General features: G+C 42.5%; 1 protein-coding gene and 1 long non-coding RNA gene across 2 annotated transcripts; both read right to left on the reverse strand.

The window, feature by feature from the left end:
* Positions 1-686: 686 nt before the first annotated feature.
* On the reverse strand, positions 687-7013 carry crabp2a (cellular retinoic acid binding protein 2, a). The gene is made up of 4 exons (XM_079163872.1): positions 6693-7013; positions 3263-3441; positions 2623-2739; positions 687-1329 (listed from the first exon to the last, which is right to left on the reverse strand). Exons 1-4 carry the CDS (start codon positions 6772-6774, stop codon positions 1279-1281), a joined length of 429 nt encoding a protein of 142 aa, XP_079019998.1. The 5' UTR covers positions 6775-7013; the 3' UTR covers positions 687-1278.
* Positions 7014-14811: 7798 nt separating this feature from the next.
* On the reverse strand, positions 14812-16118 carry LOC306700372. Its single transcript, XR_013767206.1, has 2 exons — positions 15994-16118; positions 14812-15745 (listed from the first exon to the last, which is right to left on the reverse strand). It is a non-coding gene; the product is annotated as an uncharacterized lncRNA (long non-coding RNA).
* Positions 16119-18449: the final 2331 nt, after the last annotated feature.

Below are 18449 nucleotides of genomic sequence, written 5' to 3' on the forward strand. Positions count from 1 at the left end.
AATTTAGCAAGCCAAGAAATGGTCTGGCACATCACCGTCCGTATAACGGTGAATTGCCATTTTTCTACAGTTCAGGTTTTGTTTGAATTGAACAAAAAATATGAATTAGTGAGCCAGAGGTGTCAGGCTATTTTTTTTCCCAAACTGTGAAACTATTCCTTTATGTCAATGAGCCTTTAAAAACTTTCCTGAGAAATATGAACCAAATTTAACCAACTGGCAAGTTAAATGGAAATAAAACTGAGCAGTGTCCAATGGCGGCATTTCCACAGCTGGCTCTCTGTATGTTGCTTCACATGCCAGGGAAAAATGTCAGGATGGGCAGATCCACGTGAAATGTGTGATAAAAGTGAGCAGACAGAGAGAGTAAAATGGAAAAGTATTCAGCCTCGAGACTTTGCAAGGGAGGAATAATGAGGGCATGTGGCAGAGAGATGATTGACTGAGAGAGATGAATGGGAGGGATGGGGAAACAAAAAAACTGAGAGCGAGCGAGACTCAGAGGGAGGGGACAGACAAGTTATTCTAGTTGCAGACAGCTGACAGAAAGCCTAAAATAAGATGGAGCCATCTAATGTGCACATATTCCACAGCTACACTCACAAACCATAAAACATGCGCACCGTTAAATGCTTTTATGCACCCAATGGTTTTCAGTTCAGGAGGGCCAAGAGTCGACGTCAGGCTATCGTGCTTTATTGTTTTCCCATAGAAAGTGTTGTTTCCTATGATCACATTTCATATAAAAGAGACACAAAGTAAAAACGTAAGCAGTACTGTAGCAGGCTCCTAGTGTAGTAATAAATATAAACGTTGTCATGAGATAGAAAAGGTTAAAGTTGTGGGGCAGAACAACTGAACAAAACTGACCTGAAACTGGAAGAGCTCAAAGATTGGTTTACACATCTACAAATATAGTCTCACACCTCTTCTGCTGCCCCACACACACACACACACACACACACACACACACACAGCCAAATAAATGGAGCTGTCACTCAACAAATCCAACATACATTTTCTTTATGTTTAAAACCCAGCTGGTCACGTTTGATGGAGCTGCAGAGAGAGGCAGATAACTGAGGAGCTAAGACCGTCGTGGAGATATGTGACACACAGTTGCCACACTCATTACATAGTGAGGCTAACAGAGATAATGGAATAAAACTAAAGACTGCCATCTCCCAGTGCTGCCATAACAAAGAGGGTGAAGAGATGCAAGTGGTGATGCAGGAGAGGGGGCTGGCTGGAAGGACGAAAAGTGAGAAGTGCTCTTGTTCATTGTCGCTCGTAGACTCTGGTGCATATCACATCGTCTGCTCCCATGGTCTAAAAAGAGAGGAGAATGTGGATGTTTAAATACTGACACGGTTATCTGCAGTTCAATGTGAATGCATATTAAAAGTAATTCTAAGAACAAGTCATTAATGTTGATTCTTTCTGAACCTCCAAATTAAGCTGTTATTTTTTTAAGCATCAATTTTTCAAGCATCCAGCAGTTTAGACCAACGTAATCTCACTGTGCCAAAGTGTTTTGAACAAACATTTATAGAAAGTTGTTTACGCAAACATGCAAAACTCTCACACAGTCATACTGCTGGCTTCTTTGGTTGCTAAGAGCACGTCCGGAGTCTTAGAAATGAAGTCATTGTCAGCTATGCCCCATAAAAAATGATTTACTCCAGAGCATACATGTGTCATCTGGTTGTACTGTGCTGTGTATTCAGATTCTTCCGTTACCACTACTACTACTACTACTACTACTACTACTACTACTATTACTACTACTCGTCTATGTCGTCTTCCTTTTCATCTATTTGCATTCTTCTAAAAGCATTTCCAGAATTTGACCGTGATCGGTTGCTCGCTTGAAATTTGTATTAAAACGTAAAACAAAGATTAACCGATTAACTTTATGACCGCTATGAGTTCACCATCCAGGTACTCATAGTATGCATTTTGCCATATTTGTCACCGGGTGTGCAAGCACTTATGTAAGTACAGATCAACGCTAATTGAGACACAGCCCTGGTTTACCGCTATTATGTCAAACAATTATTTTAAACACAAAATAGGTTTTAGTCAACCTGAAGTGCCAGCTGGGTGGGTTTTCTTATTAAATACAGTTCTGTTTGTGGACAGGCATCTTATTCACAGAAAATAGTTTTGATAGCTGTCTTTGTTTAGTGTTTCTATAAATCATTTTAAAAAATCACTTCACATCATAATGATTTGTTTTCTCTGTTCTGATCAGATCAGATGCTGTTTGCACACAGGCTTTCATGACATCACGCTCATGTCTGTACGTGCACTTGAAATTGCAACAGAATCTCTTTCATTCACTTTGATAGGTTTTTAAATATGGTGTACAGGGCACATTCATTCCGGTACTCAGTATGTAATTAAATTATTACATGGCTACATAATGAAAAAACTGGTATTATGTGTGTTGTTGCAAATAAAGTCGTAATTTAGTTTGAGCAAAGTTACTTAGCTCCTTACTTAGCTCCTAAGTTTAAAGTTTGAATCAATACTGGAGCTCAGTAATACTGTACAGTAAAGTGTTTCCCTTGTTGTTTCTAAATCTAAACTCTGGTTTAGTGGATAGTTTGTGTGCTTTACCAGGATCAGTTTGCCGTCATTGGTGATCTCTCGGGTCCAGGACGTCTTAGGCCCTTCTCCTTTCGGCAGAGTCTGCTCACAACTGATCTTACTGTCGGTTTCCCAACGTGGAAAACTCTGACGACGAGAAATAGAGAAGGAGAAGAAAAAATGATATACTGCCATTCAGAGGGAAAGGGAGATCACAAGAGAGTGGCTAATGGAGGGAGAAAACGACAAAGGTGGAGCAGGGCGATCACTGAGAAGTGACAACTTGTGATGCGCTCATTGTTACTAAAGCGGAGCGCTGGCTGCTTGCATGTGTTTGCTTTGGAGACGGCCAAACAGAGGCCATGTATGAAAAATGGGGAAACCAACGGGGAGAATTAGGGAGGGACGGAGGGCAGGAAAGGGCAAGAAGGGGGAACGAAGGGAAGATGGGAAGTTGAAAGGAGTCGTAAAGAGTGTGAAGGAGCATAATGTAGCATGACAGGCCTTCAGAGACTAAGGGAGGAGTAAAGATATGCTATCAGTCCAAATATGATGAAAAGCCAAATCAAACAGATTGATGTAATCTGGACTGTTCCCTCCCCAAACGGACATTTATTATGTGTGTGTTTGCTTATGTGTAAGTGTGTGCAGAGAAAGTAGTGCTGTGTACCGTGCAGGGACGTCCGTCCACCGTGGCCTCGTTGAACTCCTTCCCCACAGTGAATGTGATGTGGGTGGTGCGGACTGTGGTTGAGGTTTTAATGGACAGCGTCTCTTCGTCCTGCGTGATCTCCACCAGCGGCTTGGAGGCCGCCTTCACGGCAATTAACCGAAGCATCTTGTTCACACCTAGAAAACACACACACACACAAGTAAGACGAGGAGAAAATGACAATACGAGACAAAGTATATATAAGAAGAGATTCGCACACAAAGACACAAGTAAACACTTGTTCTTGCACAAACTGTTGTAGATACTTTGAATGAATATTCCCACGGAAGCAACACTAATGCAATGAGACAGATCTTTATTTGTGCCACAGTGTTGGTTTATAGGATTCAGCCCTCAGGAGCAAGGCAAGCTAAACTTGTTTTTACCAAATTATGTATAATCGCAGGCCTTAGGCCCTGTGTGTGTGTGTGTGTGTGTGTGTGTGTGTGTGTGTGTGTGTGTGTGTGTGTGTTTAATTGGTGTTGTGTGGTGTTGATGCGTGTTCTCCTGTAAACTCAGACTAGAAGGAGAGGCCTAGCATTGCACAGCTCTGTCCAATAATAATGATGATAGAGGAAACAATGAGGTCATACCCAGCACATCTGCATTCTCCTCTGACTTGATCATCTTTGCACACACACACACACAGACTCAAACAAACAGACACATTTGGTGATTTTTAACTGTAATCTGCATTATTCTCCCTTTTTTTTAACCAAAGAGAGACAGCACACTCATATTCCCATAGGGTGCTGCAGTTAAACTAATTATGCAGCCTGGGGGGAAAAAAAGAGAGGGAACCAGGAGCAGACCGGTGCGGTGGGAGGGAGGGAGGGAGGGAGGGAGGGAGGGAGTGAGGGGAGTGAGGAGGAGGGGGTCAGACAGACAGACAAGGGGCAGTGGTCTGTGTGTGTGAAGATCTCTGCCCAAGTGTGAGGGGAAGTTTGTGTACGTCGTCCAGCGTGTATCTGCCGTCGAGTTGGGTTTCACACTTCTCACCTCTCACACATTCCCACCTGTCACCGAGGTTAAATATATACAAACCCTGAAATGCACAGTCATTCAGCATGCATCTGGATGCTCAGGCCGCACACTGTATATGCTACACACACAACACGGTATTTATGTGCATTATTGTTATTATTATTATTATTATGTGCTGATACATTTTTAATTGTGTAAAGCTGATTATTACCTCTCGCATCAGACTGTACATTGTGCCAGAGTCAGTGTCTTATTAACGTCTTTTTTTCATATGTTTGGCACCAGTTTCACAGAGATGCAGTCGAGGGTAAGAAAAAAAGACATGTACTCCATTTCTGCCAACTGCAACATTAAAAACAAATATATATATATATATATATATTTTTTTTTTTTCTTCATATTATTATATAGTTGGATAATTTAATTTATGGACTTTTACTTAATCTGGTGGCAAAGGTGGTTATAGTGCAGAAATGATTGGTCGATTACTCAATTAATAGAGAATGAATTTCCACACATTTTTGCTTGATCCAGTTTTTAAAAATGTAGGGATTTGCTACTTTACTCTGTCTCATTGATATCATTGCCCTTCAACCAGTGTTATTTTGGATGAAAAGATTTAGCAGTTAAATAGCAATAACACTTGAAGGTGGGTAAACCATGACTCCCTATAACTACTGAGAAACAAAAGAACTTATCCAAAATGTGTTAATGTATGGATTTAGCCTTAAAACACAAAAAGCTAATATAAATAACAAAAATGTAAACTTGGTACCACTTCCCATGATGTGTGTATATAATGGATCTACATCTTAAAGAATAATGTCGACCTTAAAAGATGAGTAAACTTAAAGTTGGGCTCAACACATCACATATAAAATGCCTTCTTATATGGCTCCAGAAACCGTAGTTGAAAATGTAACACTGCTTGAGAATAAAAATGTTTCCTTCTTAAAAGGATTATTCCAGGCAACAAACCGAGCTGTATGTTTACTCAGACTAAAAAGAGTACACCTGGGGACCATTTGGGAAGCTTCTCAAGTAACTGCCAGTTCTTAAAAGGTAGAAATGACCTGAACAGACTTTTAAATTCACACAGACCCGGCCACATTAGGACACACAGATAGACGGTTCAGAGTCAGAGGTCAAAGAGCAGAGGGCAGAGGAAGCATTTGGAACACGGGGAGACGAGGGAAGAGGGGAGGAGAGTAGTAGAGCAGGAGTGAGGAAAGGAAGAGAGGATGGAGGGAAGGAGGAGGGTACTGGGTGCTGACAGGCTGCGTCCAGCTGCGGTTTGTTCCCCAATGAAACCAAGGGCCTTTCCTCTCCAGCAGCCACGCCAATGCTGAGGAATGACTACTGCGTGATGGTGTTTTTTTGTAGTATGAAGAAAGCACACACAAGCATAAACCCAAGTACACTCTCAAAAACATGCACAATTGGCACAAACAAACCTGCCCCCTCATTATGCCCCCTCATCATGCCATTTGTGTTATAGCCCCCCCCCCCCCCACACACACACACACTTTCTGCCTTACACACATGCAGAAGGAGGTGGAGATTAAAAGTTACATTAATCCCTAATTGGTCGATCAGTGTAACATTTGAATTCACACTCCCACCCGGTGATGTCTATATTCAGACCAATAGTGCCATACTTGACAGATATTTCAATAACCTTCTTATGCAGTAAGCTGTGTGCGTGTACGTCCGCGCGCGCGTGTCAGTCATCTCTGTGTGCGCTTATGTGATGATATGAATTCCAGGTGTGCACTGGAAGAGTAATCTAATGTAAATTGGCTATTAACGACAGACGGCTCTGACGTCGCGCGCGCACATGCACACACACACACCGCACACAAAACACACCCTGGTGCCTGTCCAGACTCCATATGCACCAGTGATGTAAAAAAACAGTGTGAATCTCAGCAGCAGGTGTTTATCTTGACTTGTCTCTTCAGATAAGGATGTGACTGTCCTGCACTGTATCGTGTCATAACGGTCCTCTTCCACATAAACACACGCGCACAATCTGCGGCCACAACACAGACAGATGTGCCGCCGTTTGTCTCTATTGTGTTAGTAGGGGAGGCAGGAGGGGGGAGGAGAGGAAGAGGGGTGATGCTGGCTGGAGGCCAAGCACCGAGTTTTGGGTTCTGCAGAATGACAAAGACCCCCCACCAATGCGGTACAGGGGGTGATCATCGCTGATGCATGGTCACAGATGAAGATTTGACCTATAATGTGCTGAGAAAGCTACAGTTTGAGCTGACACAAACTGACATTACGCACAAAAATAAAAGCTTCATTAGAAACTACCATCGCGCAACAAAATGGGTCAAGCTGCCACATTCGCCCACAGTGATTTTTTTTCTTCTTTAAAATAATATATTCTATCACCTACCCAACTTTTTCAAAAGTTCGTCAAAGTTTTCAGAACTCTTCATCTCCCAGTTGCCGGCGAAATCAGGGATTTTGCGCTCCATGTTAGGCTGAAGGTAGTTTGCCGATTAATGTATGTGAACTGTCAGGTCCAAGTGTGGTCGGTGCTCTGCTGTCTCTGCGCGTCTTGTATCAATAATGCTCCAACGTCCCTTTATGAATCTCGTCTGGGTGTGTGTGGCGCGCCGGCTGGTTTGACTCTGCGCGTCCAGTTGCTTCTGCCCTCTTCCCGGGATGAGTGACTGACTGTCAGAGCCCTTGTATTACCTCTGCACCGGTGCACTATAAGTGGCTGCGCTACTAATGAATGGCACGGCAAGCAAGGATACTTGTGTAGGGATACACACGCCCCTTTCTGTACGGGCACGCCCCGCACGCCACCAGATAACAGGCAAAGGTCCTTCGTGCCTCAACCTGACCACGCCCCTGAAGGCAACATGTGCATTTTAGAGCTGCCCATAGCCAGCCTTTGGAGATGCCTCTCATCCACGCTCGTACCTTGAATTGCCAAAGTCCTGCGCGCTTAGCACGAAATTCTACATAATGTTCAGGTGTATGATGTGTTTTGCCACTTGCAGGCGTTTTATAGATATGTTGAATGAATGACTTGACGGTTATTATAGGTGCAAAACAGGAAGGATGTCAGCCAGGTCAGACTGTTGACAGAACATGTCGTCTTGGCAGGGCGGTGCGAAAGAAGAACCAGTCCGCCTGCCAGACTGACTGGAGAGCAGAGCGGGTGTGTTTGGTAGAGAGAGGGTGTGTTTGTGAGGAGAGAGACAGAGAGGCAAAATCCCCCCCAACCTCCAGTGCGCCACGCACGGCGGTGTGTCATAAAAATAAAAGCGGTGGTAATGGGATACAGCGCCTGGCCTCGACCGGTGGGCTATCCATTTAACGGGGCCTGCGTCAGAGGAAAAAACACCCCGAACCCAGGAGGGAGGCAGAGAGAGAGAGAGAAAGAGAGAGAGAGATTAAAATAAGACGTGGGATTGGCGCGAGTCGGCGGTGTCTCCTCAGAGCTTTTCGCCCCCCGCTGCTCGGACGGAAGAAAGGGGACAGAGGAGGAGACGCCGGAGCATTTGGAGCAGCGCGTCAGACGGGCCAGTGGGGCATGCAGGGTCAGGGGCTCGCGGGGTCGGAGGTAGTCCTATAAAGAGCACGCACACACACACACACACACATGTCTACGCGCACGCACGCACGCGCTGATGATGGATGGCAGCGGGACAAAGCCGACGTTAACTATTGACTCTTGATGGATGATCCCATCCGCTACACTGCACGGCGAATTAGCGCGAGGTAAACCGGGCGACTTGGGGGTAAGGGGGAGTCATCCACACACACACACACACACACACACAGACACACACACACACACCCACACACACACACACAGAGCTAATACACTGGATCAGTGCCAGACACATTGACTAACAAAGGTGATCATTAGCCTCAGATTGATATTTGGTTACGCGATACGCGCTTTTACGCACAGACCTGCGTCCACATCCAGCGCTTTGCACCGGGTCCAGCGGCTCTGTTTGATGTGAACAAAGCTCTCACATTGTCTCCTTTATCAGTACGCCTGCGCGCACGCGCGCGCACACACACACACGCACACACACACACACACACACACACACACTCCTTATTGGCCACACACCATGCCACAAGCACAGCATGCCCTCACAAGTTACTCCTGGTCCAAACAACGGAGGTGAGCCATCAGATCAGACATCCATATCATCTGTAACTTCCTCTCCAATCTCCAATACTTTTTTTCTTCTTTCACCTCGTTTAACTTTTTGACTTGCAGTTGTTAACCCTTTGAGGGCTCTGACCACAATGAAATATCACAGTAAAAGTACCGTGTAAAGGTGAGATGGCTTCATCAAGCAGCAGCAGTGAGGCAGCCTGATGCTTATATTGCATTAGTCCGCCTCACTACTGTGGTGGTCTATCGAACATGGCCTGTTCGGAGAGAGGGAATTGATCATGCCCCCAGTTTGAAAGTGACTAATGCAAACACAAAGGTTACAAAAGAGAGCTGTCTAGTGTTGGGAAAATTCATCTTCAGCCTCGCCGCAGGCCATTAGCATATTACCATGACACAACCAGAAATGCATCAAAGGCCTCTGAATCAAACAGGCAGCCTTGCAGCACACAGCGACAGCTTCGCCCATCGTGTGCGCTGTCCAGAGGGGGCTTGATAAAGAGCTCTGAAATGTGTGTGATGCTGCATGTCAGCACGTGATGACAAAGCACAACTCAGCATTCAGACCCACTCAACCGTGCTCCGCTCCTCTCAACCTTTTTCTCTCCGCTCATTCCTTCCCTCTATTTCCCCTTTTCCTTTCTGCCTGTCCTTTACCTCACGCAACTTTCTCCCCCCCCCCCCCTTCTCCTTTTCTTCCTCCTCCTCCTGTCAAGCTTTTGTTCTTTTGTGCTGCTCTGACACATTCCTCAAACACGCTGAAGAGAGGGAAGAGGGGAAAACAGAAGGGGAGAGGATGGAAAGGAGAAGAAAGAGAAAGGGTAAAACGTTAGTGAGAAAGTTAGACTAGAGTGCAGGTCATTTTTTATCTCATTGTTGTGGAGAAAAAGGATAGGGAGAGTGAGTCAGCAAAGAGAGACAGAGACCGAGAGAGCTACGAGATCAAAGACAAACAGATAGTGACAGAGATGGAGAGGTTGAGAAAAAGTGAAAGAAGGAAGGCGACAGATATGTAAAGAGAGACTCCTCTGTCTTCGGAGGTGAAAGAGGTATTAGTTTGCTCCTCTGGTGCCAACTTTATTTCATCTTCGTTTTCTTATGTTCCCCTCCAACTATTATCCGCCCATATACTGTTCACTTCTTTTGTTCTATCATCTTCATCTTTCTGTGTTAAGTCTCATACCACCAGCCTTGTTGGTAACTGATATCTCCAACTGCCAACGCAAAGATTCACATGCCGTACCACTTGCAAGCAAAACAAAGAGTATTGTGACTTGTTTACAATAATGTTTGACTCATATCAGCGTGAGTTCACGACAAAAATAAGACGCTCACTTCCTCTTATGCTGCTTTGTTTTCCCTATTTCCTCTCATTCAAATGAAACAGATTTTAACCATATCTGTGGAACATCCACACGGTCTTCAAACTATTTATTGTCGAAATGTGAACTTATCTTGAAACTATCATGTAAACATTTGCTGTATGGTTATCGTGGTGCCCTATTGTTGCAATCAATTTCATTTTTTTAAAGGAGTAGCTTGCCTGCACAAATCAAAGCGTGTGCATGCAAGTGTGTGTGATCAGCCCTTAGTAAAGTCACACTTCAGTGGCATTCTCCACTTTATCATCTAGATGACCTCCAGTAAAAACTGCTCACCCCAGTAACCCGGGTAATCCCAGATGTGAACTTGACCCTGGACTTCCCCACCGCCAACTCCTGGAAGTCATTATCAATGGCCTTTACTGTCAGAGGAAGCCACTGGGCAAGATGTGCACATGCGTGAAGACAGAAATTACGAATTACAGTATCTTTCTCTTATGATTTACTTTGATTCCAGTGGGGGGTTATGACCTCCCCAAGGGGTCGTATGATACATCTGAGGGGTTTAGAGAAGATTAACTGGACAGGAAGGACACAAAAACTGTGACGCCATGTCGGGTCCTTTTCTTTAATCAACGCTCTTTTCTTGTGAAATACTGCACAGTTCTGCCTCCTCAAAAATGTAAATCTTACATGCAGAAACCAATCATGGCACACAGTCTCCTTTTAAGGAGTCCCACGGGGCCAAAATGTTTGTGAGATACTTCTCTGTTGGACATGCACAACAAACAGTCCCAGTGACTCACACACACACATTCACGGCCAGAAGTGTGTGCGGCACTGTGGGGTGCTGGCATGCAGACCCACCGAACCCATGTGGGTTTGATTAGAGCAGAGGAGACGGCAGCGTATAACTTACATGGAAATGAGAGGCAGAGAATGAGGGAGACCAAAGAGAGGAAAAAGATAAGAAAACGGAAAGAGAATCAAGAGTGAACGTTGGCATGTGCAGGAGTGTGTCCTCGTGTGTTTGTTATATGGTTGATGTAATGTGTGTGATCGCAGCTTGCCAAAATCCTGAAACAAAAACATTTTTGGGAGTCAAAACTTCCTTGTTTCACGGCAAGATAAGGCCAGCTTTGTGTGAATGCTGTAAATGCAGCTCTGTCCACATGAATGTGTGTGTGTGCGCATGCTCGAGCATTTATCTGTGTTGAAATCTTCCTCTACCAGACATTTGTTAGACATTTATTATTCCTTAAAATCAGATTTTCCAAGAATCTAGAGTGTGTCAGACATTTCACACATTTCGTCACTGTATTCAGGATGTTTTGTATTTAAAGTGGACAGTGAGTGTGTGTGTGTGTGTGTGTGTGTGTGTGTGTGTGTGTGTGTGTGTGTGTGTGTGTGTGTGTGTGTGTGTGTGTGTGTGTGTATGTGTGTGTGTGTGTGTGTGTGTGCGTGTACATGAGTCAAGCTGAGTCTCTTGTGTACATGAGACTCAACCTCCAGATGCCTGGGCAGTTGCACCCAGACGCTTGTATTACTCACACTCTATTCCTTTTGTCCTTCACCCCCCCCCCCCCCCCAACTCCTAAAATCTCTCTTCCCTCCCCCTCGAGTCTTTGTGGTTCTAATTATCGCGCTCATTTGTTATGAGTTGGTCTGGACGGAGAGTGAGCGAGAGCTGAGAGAGATTAGATTAGGAAGGAGAAGAACTGGAATTGTGCTGAACCCGTTTATTTTTGTGGAAGTCCTTTTTTGAATTTGGTCCCGCTCATGATCCAATCTTCCCCTCTGTTTTTGTTTGTCTACTCTGTCTGCCACCTACAGTTTAACGAGCCCACGGGCCCCTCTGAGGTGCTACGTGACAACGGCACTGTAAAGCGGCATTGTGTGGGCTGAATGATGCTCAATTGCTTTACGCTCTAACAGGAAGATGGAGGACAACAGAAGGGAAGGATTTAGAAGAGGGAGGTGAAATATGTAAAGAGAGGAAGAGAAGTAGATGGAGACGTTCGCGAGGACGGTTGTGTGAAGTACAGTGAGCCGAAGTGGTCTGGAGGAGAAGTGGGATGAGGGATAGACGAGAAGAAAAACAAGCGCTGGTTCCCAGACTCTCGCTGCTTTTCACCTCATTTTATGTCCATGTGTTGTGTTTTTTTTAAAAACCGCCAGAAAAGTTCATTAAAAGTGCAGCCCTGTTTTTTTTTTTTTATCGTGTTACCCCTCCTTCTTGCATCCGACCGCTCTGCCCCTCCACCCTCCACCCTCACACCGCCTCTCACTCTGCACTCATTCTTTTATTCTCCCGTTGCCTTTCCTCTTTGACCCGAGTCAACGATTGTTGTTCGCTTTTGCTTTTTCCTCAGCTGTGTGTGTGTGTGTGTGTGTGTGTGTGTGTGTGTGTGTGTGTGTGTGTGTGTGTGTGTGTGTGTGAGAGAGAGACCCTATGATGATGTCATGGATTAGGAAGGGCCATAGTTGGATATTTCACTTGAGGTCAACCTCTGGTCACTGTTACTGTATGTGACCACTGTGGGTCCCTCAAGCCTCCAGAATGAACTGACGAAATGGTAACTTATTTATGTGTTTTATTGTTTTTTAATTGTCTTGTATCGCACTCAGAGAAATAGCATTCCCTGGTGCCACTGGGCAGGAATCATACAAATTACAAGTTCAGGTGATTTCTTCATGATCATATGACTTTGCCAATACCTTGTGAGAACATGAACACATTAAAAGAAAAGTTTAAACTTGAACTGTTAACTAAGAAACACTTTTATTTTCCTGTCTCTGTAACAGAATCACAAGAAAGAAAAGGATAGAGGGAAAGGATGCACAGTGATGCACTGTGGCCAAATGGAAAGTTGTAGAAGTTTTACAAGATCAGGGCTGCATATTTTCCGAGGGGATCGTTTGTGAGCACTACTAACTGCTCAAACACATGTGCAGTCCATGCACCATAAACAATTAAACATGCATTTTGAGCTGCATCTGCATGCTAAGATAAAAAAAATAAGAGCTTGTTGGTGGCTTTGGATACTAAATGTTCATCTCTAATCTTCTTCTTGAGTGAGACTAGATTCTTGTAAAGGTTTTGTTTCAGTGATCACAGTGTTTGGAGTTATTAGTTGTAACTTGACACTGGGAACATAACCAGCTTTGGAAGCAAAGATGGGCAGGTTGATTGCATCAGAAAAAGCATTAGACATCCGGTTTCAGCATTTCTCCTGATGCTCTGTGGGGAAATGTTTTTTAGGACATGGATGTAGAAATAAGGTTAGGTCACAGTTACCCCGAGTTCAGACAGTGAAAAAGGTCAAGGCTGCGTTTGCAACCAGACCTTGCAACCAAAGGCTTCAGGTTCAGTCCGACAACATATGAAAATGAGTTTGGAAATACTGCAAATGGGCTGTCACTTTTTATTTGAAATTAAAACCTTCGTTTTAACGTGGGGATATTTAAACTGTCATGACCTGTTTAATAACGTGCAGTCTGACCGTTTAGTAGCTTTCCTTGTGGTCCAGCAGAGGGCTCTCTTAAACTTCCTTATCAGCTGGACCCAAATGCATGCTTTAGTGACCTCAGTTAACTAAGCTAATACATGTAACAATGGAGGAGGACACTAGCAAGCATTTCATCAACTGAATTGATCAAATCCTGAAGGTAACACCTGCAAATAATCTTGTAGAGTAAAACTGAATCAAAATCTAGTTTTAAAGCCTTCATAACTTCAGTACATATTGTGGTGTACATGGTGCATTTTATTAATGAATCTGTGCTTAATCAACTTCTTAATCATTTAATACTCACAGCAAGTTAATCCAGACTTGTTAGAGGTTATATATTAAATGTCAGATTTAAGGAACAGATAATTAGTTATTGTATGCTTCTAGCATAGAAAGACATGAAATAATCTGTGTGGAAAAGAGAGAAAGAGATCGAAAAAAACATCCATCTGAGACATACCTGGTTGATTTGTGTGCTCAAATTAGTATTTCTAAATTGGTGGATGCAAACAGCTGATATTAAAAAAACAACAACAACCTGACCACCATCAGCCTACATCGTCGGTTAGTCAGATGCTTCTAAAAAAAGAGAGTTTAAATGTAAAATAATAGAAAAGTGACTTTTTCTTTTTCTAACAAATGTGTGCAATACTGCCATCATCTGTGTGTCGACTGTATCAGCATGTGAGGAGAGCATGTTGAGGCTAATAGTGTGTGTGAAATAGTCTGATCGTCTAACATTCTGTAGGCCTTTGGCTGTCTACTCTGCTCAATAAGCTACGGTGACTTTCAACACTGCGGAATTATTTAACTACTTTAATGCCTTCATTTGGGCATAGAGAGAAAATGCCCCAAAGTACAAAGCAAAGTAAGATTTCTTGAATTTCTTTCAAATTAGGTCAGAATTCGTTTTCATTTTTTTTTAATCGGCATAAGTTGTTCAGGTCCTGTCACCTCTCGCCATTTCTTCATCTTTCACTTGCATTGTAGATCTGGAGCACAATTTCTGAGTGTAGCCACATATATGGATTTAAGTCAAGTCTTCTTTCATGATTTTGATTTTGATTTGGGAATCAAATCTTATCAGAGCATCAGTTACAGCAGGGCGGAAACTGTTGTTTTACCTTCTGCAGTTTTGATGAAGCACATACTCACTGTTTGCAAATCGCTGCCTCAGTACTGGTGATGGTTTTGTTCTCTAATCTTTATGTTCTGACAAAGAAGTGGTTTTGGTGGAGTTTGTATTTGAAAAAGCTTCTCACATGAGCTGTGAGTTTCACTACACATATTTATGATCCAGAGATCGAGCTAACATTTAAACTGATATCTGTGGGTGTTCTCACACACATTTTGTCTTGTATTGGTCATAGTTTAAAAGCTTTCCCTTGTTTCTCTTGTTTGTCTGTTTTAGATTGTCCAGATGATGCTTTATGTTCAGGGTTAAGTTGTTACAATCATCTGTGTCACATTGTATGTACTGAAATTAAACCGTTGTGGAAATCGTCTTGTTTATTAAATCATACAAATGTATCAAATTCAATTATGTCCATTTTATACAGCAATTAAATGTATTTCTTTTCATGTAAAATACACATCTGTGCCGTTCATGCACTAATTACTGTAACTTTAATTGAAATGAAATGCCTTTAGAGCACCACCCCTTTCATTATCTCCCAGTGATGCAACCTAACAGATACACAGGCATGAAATAGTGGAATATAACACATTACATAAATGTTTTTCCCTTTCAAAACATTGCTGTTTTAAGATTAATATAGATATAACAACAAACACTTTCCAAATTAAGGTTTTTCTCAAACGTGTTGAGAAGTCTTAGTGTCCGGTCTAGATTCTCAAATTAATGGTGGTAGCCATAAACAATAACAAGAAGAGCAGCTAACAACCAGAGCCATGTCATTTTAAAGCTGGGAGCATCATCCCCGGTGTCGGTGCGTGGGTCCTGGCAGCCTTTGGCGTTGTTATTTGGCTTTGCGCCTGCAGAGTTTCCCTCAAAATGGACCGGCAGGCACTGGTTGCTCAGCTCCTCACAGGCCAGGATCAGATGTTTGGTCTCCATTTGGACGCTCCTGATCCCGCACGTCCCCGGCTGACTCCTCACCGTGACAAAAGTGAAAGGCTCCCGGCTGATGCACAGGTTTTCCTTGTATACCACCCCCCCTTTGCTGGTGCACACAGCCTTCACTCTGTCCTGATCTTTTGAGGACAGGAAAGACTGTGTGGGTCTGTCACAACCCCCGTTCTCCCTGATGTACTTCTCCCACTCGTTCTGGTTCAGAGAATTAGGAAGACCTGAGCGGATGTGGCGTCTGGCGAAGGTGCTGTGAGCGTTGTTCCATTTGGAGTGCTGGCAGGGAGCGTCGTTTTTGGCAGATGTTTGATGACTCATTAGGAGACACACAGCAAGAGGGAGAAAAGCCCCGAGAGCAGCCATTACCCAGCAGTCCTAGAGTGAAACAAAGACTGATAAGTCACAGCACTTAGAACAAACAATGTACCGTTCAGCTCTATCATCACTCAGTACCCTTTTAAATCGTACTTTTACTGTTTTACCAAATGAGTTACATGACACGTACGTAAACAATGAGCGCAGAAGAGCAGAGCAAAGCCACAGCTGTCTGTCTCTTCAGTAATTTAAACACGACAGCAGGAGAGGATGTAGAAAACAGCTGATAGATGAGGGAACTTCTCTACCTTGTTTTGGTAGCAGGGGAGTCCTCTGTGATTGTAGTGACCGGAAAGCTCCACATGTGAGATATTTCCTCATTCCTTCAGTTATGGTGCCACATTTCACTTCCTGTGGGAGTGGACTAAACTGTGTGTGTGTGTGTGTGTGTGTGTGTGCACTACTTACATGTGTCCACACGGCTGTGCTTTAGAGCATGGGGGGGGATCCAGTTACAGTTATAAATACCTGTTCATGGTCCAGTGAGCTATTTTGGGATTTCTCACTCTGTGTGTGTGTGTGTGTGTGTGTGTGTGTGTGTGTGTGTGTGTGTGTGTATGTGTGTGTGTGTGTGCTGCCTCCTTCAGCACAGCTGTTTGTATGAGTTTTCTAAATACTAACTTTTGTATTTGAATTCTGTTTTGATCATCAGGGCTTAGAATATTACGATGAGATGTGTCCTACAGCCACATCAGATGGGTGAAGTGTGGAAAAGTCTAATTATTATACATGGAGTACTGTTTTCACATATATACCTACAGTCTTCACCTTTCCACCGGTTTACTAAATAACAAATATAAGTATCAATAAAAATAGGTTTAAAGTATATTTTCTGCTAAATACGTCTTAATAGAGACATCAAAATCATGGTATTTCCAGTTAGATCTACAGTAATTCATCTTCTTATACCACTTCTGTATATATATTCTTTAATTTTGGGATACTTAAATTGCTTGAGATTTCATTAAAATGTCCAAAATATAAAGTGATCAAAATAAAATGGGACTGGAAGTTTATATACATGCATACACACTGTGCTTATGGTTGTTTTATTCAGTTTAATCTGAATAAATATGGAAAAAACATGTCTCCCATTTCCAATTGATTCTACTCTGCAAACATTAACGGGATATTTAATACCAACAAATACAAAATGTGTTCAATGGCGTCATAAATGCATTACCAACATCAGAGAATAGTAGAGCAGTTGACTCACGTGTTAAAACAGTAGAAAAACAAAACATAGTAAAATATATAAAGAAAGCTTTGTGGTTGTCTCGTCTCATTACTGATTTCTCGGTCTGTTCAGCTTAACTGTGAAACAATCATCAGTCCTCGAGTCGAAATGATGACAATAACGACTATCCCTTAAAATAAATACATGAAAAAGAAAATACTATAAACATGCATAGAACTGAGAATTAAATATATAAATGCTTATGTTATTTATACATTTTACTGTCTCTTTCTCCTGTTGGCTGTATTTATTTATTTATTTTCAAAATGCAGTTAATGACATACTCTAATTTATGATTTTTCAAACCCGTAAATTAAAGATTTATTCTAATTTTGAGGAGCCAATCACGATTCTGGGACAAATCAAAGGCTTTATTTAATGTCCCCACAGTCTGCATAGTTGAGTTAATTAGGTTACGCCTTGAGCTGCTGAAGGTTAAAATACATAAAGCACAACCACTAAATGTTGTACTATGTGCTGTTGTGGTCCTACTTCCTTCATGAATTCAGAGCATAATGAATAAGGACGCACCGACCCGACTTCTTTAGTCCTGATACCGATAGTGATACCTGGGCTTTGAGAATAAGTAGAAGTATCGATCTGATACCAGTGTTTAATTAATAAGCCATAGGCCTCACTGTGTGCAATAGACTGGGGTCATTCTTTTATGTGTAAGGCAACATCGGGCTTCACTTAAACATCACTTTCTTACTTTGTAAAACGAAATGTAACAAGGAAATATGTAGATATAAATTCAGTGAATTGTTATTTATTATTAAAATAATGCAACAGAAACTCTGTGAAACATCTTCAAGATTAACAGGAATTACAATTCAAGTGTAAATCTTTTCAATGCAGCAAGAAAGTGGTCAAAATGTCAACAGGAATTTAAACTCAAGTATATAAAGTTTATAGAATTGAATTGAGTAGATCGGCCCCATTGTCATTGACTGATCCAGGTATTTGAGTCAGTATCGGCCGATATCCGATATACTGTAGGTGTATTTCAGCAAGTTAAATGTTGATGGATCTTAGTAGTTTAATAGTTTATTGTCTCTTTGTTTAATTATTGAGAATTCTGTCAACAATATGCGGAAATTTTGTACGATTTCTTTGCTCCAGATTAAACGCTGCATTGTTGCAGTCCAAAAAATGTTTCCCCCACTTTGAAATAGCTGTTGGGAGTTGTAGTCAGAGCAACACACACACACACACACACACACACACACACACACACACACACACACACACACACACATACACACACACACACACACACACACACACACACACACACACACACACATACAAAATGAAGAAATCAAAACAGGTGAGGTTGCCAAGTTCGGTATTTTAATGAGGTGCCCATGTTGACAAGTTATATACGACAAAAAAAATCAGACAAATAGAACCAATAACACTTTTTGCAATAGAATGAACACATGTACATAAATATAACTCATCCAT

Source organism: Pholis gunnellus (assembly GCF_910591455.1).
Source record: "Pholis gunnellus genome assembly, chromosome: 8".
NCBI lineage: Eukaryota > Metazoa > Chordata > Actinopteri > Perciformes > Pholidae > Pholis > Pholis gunnellus.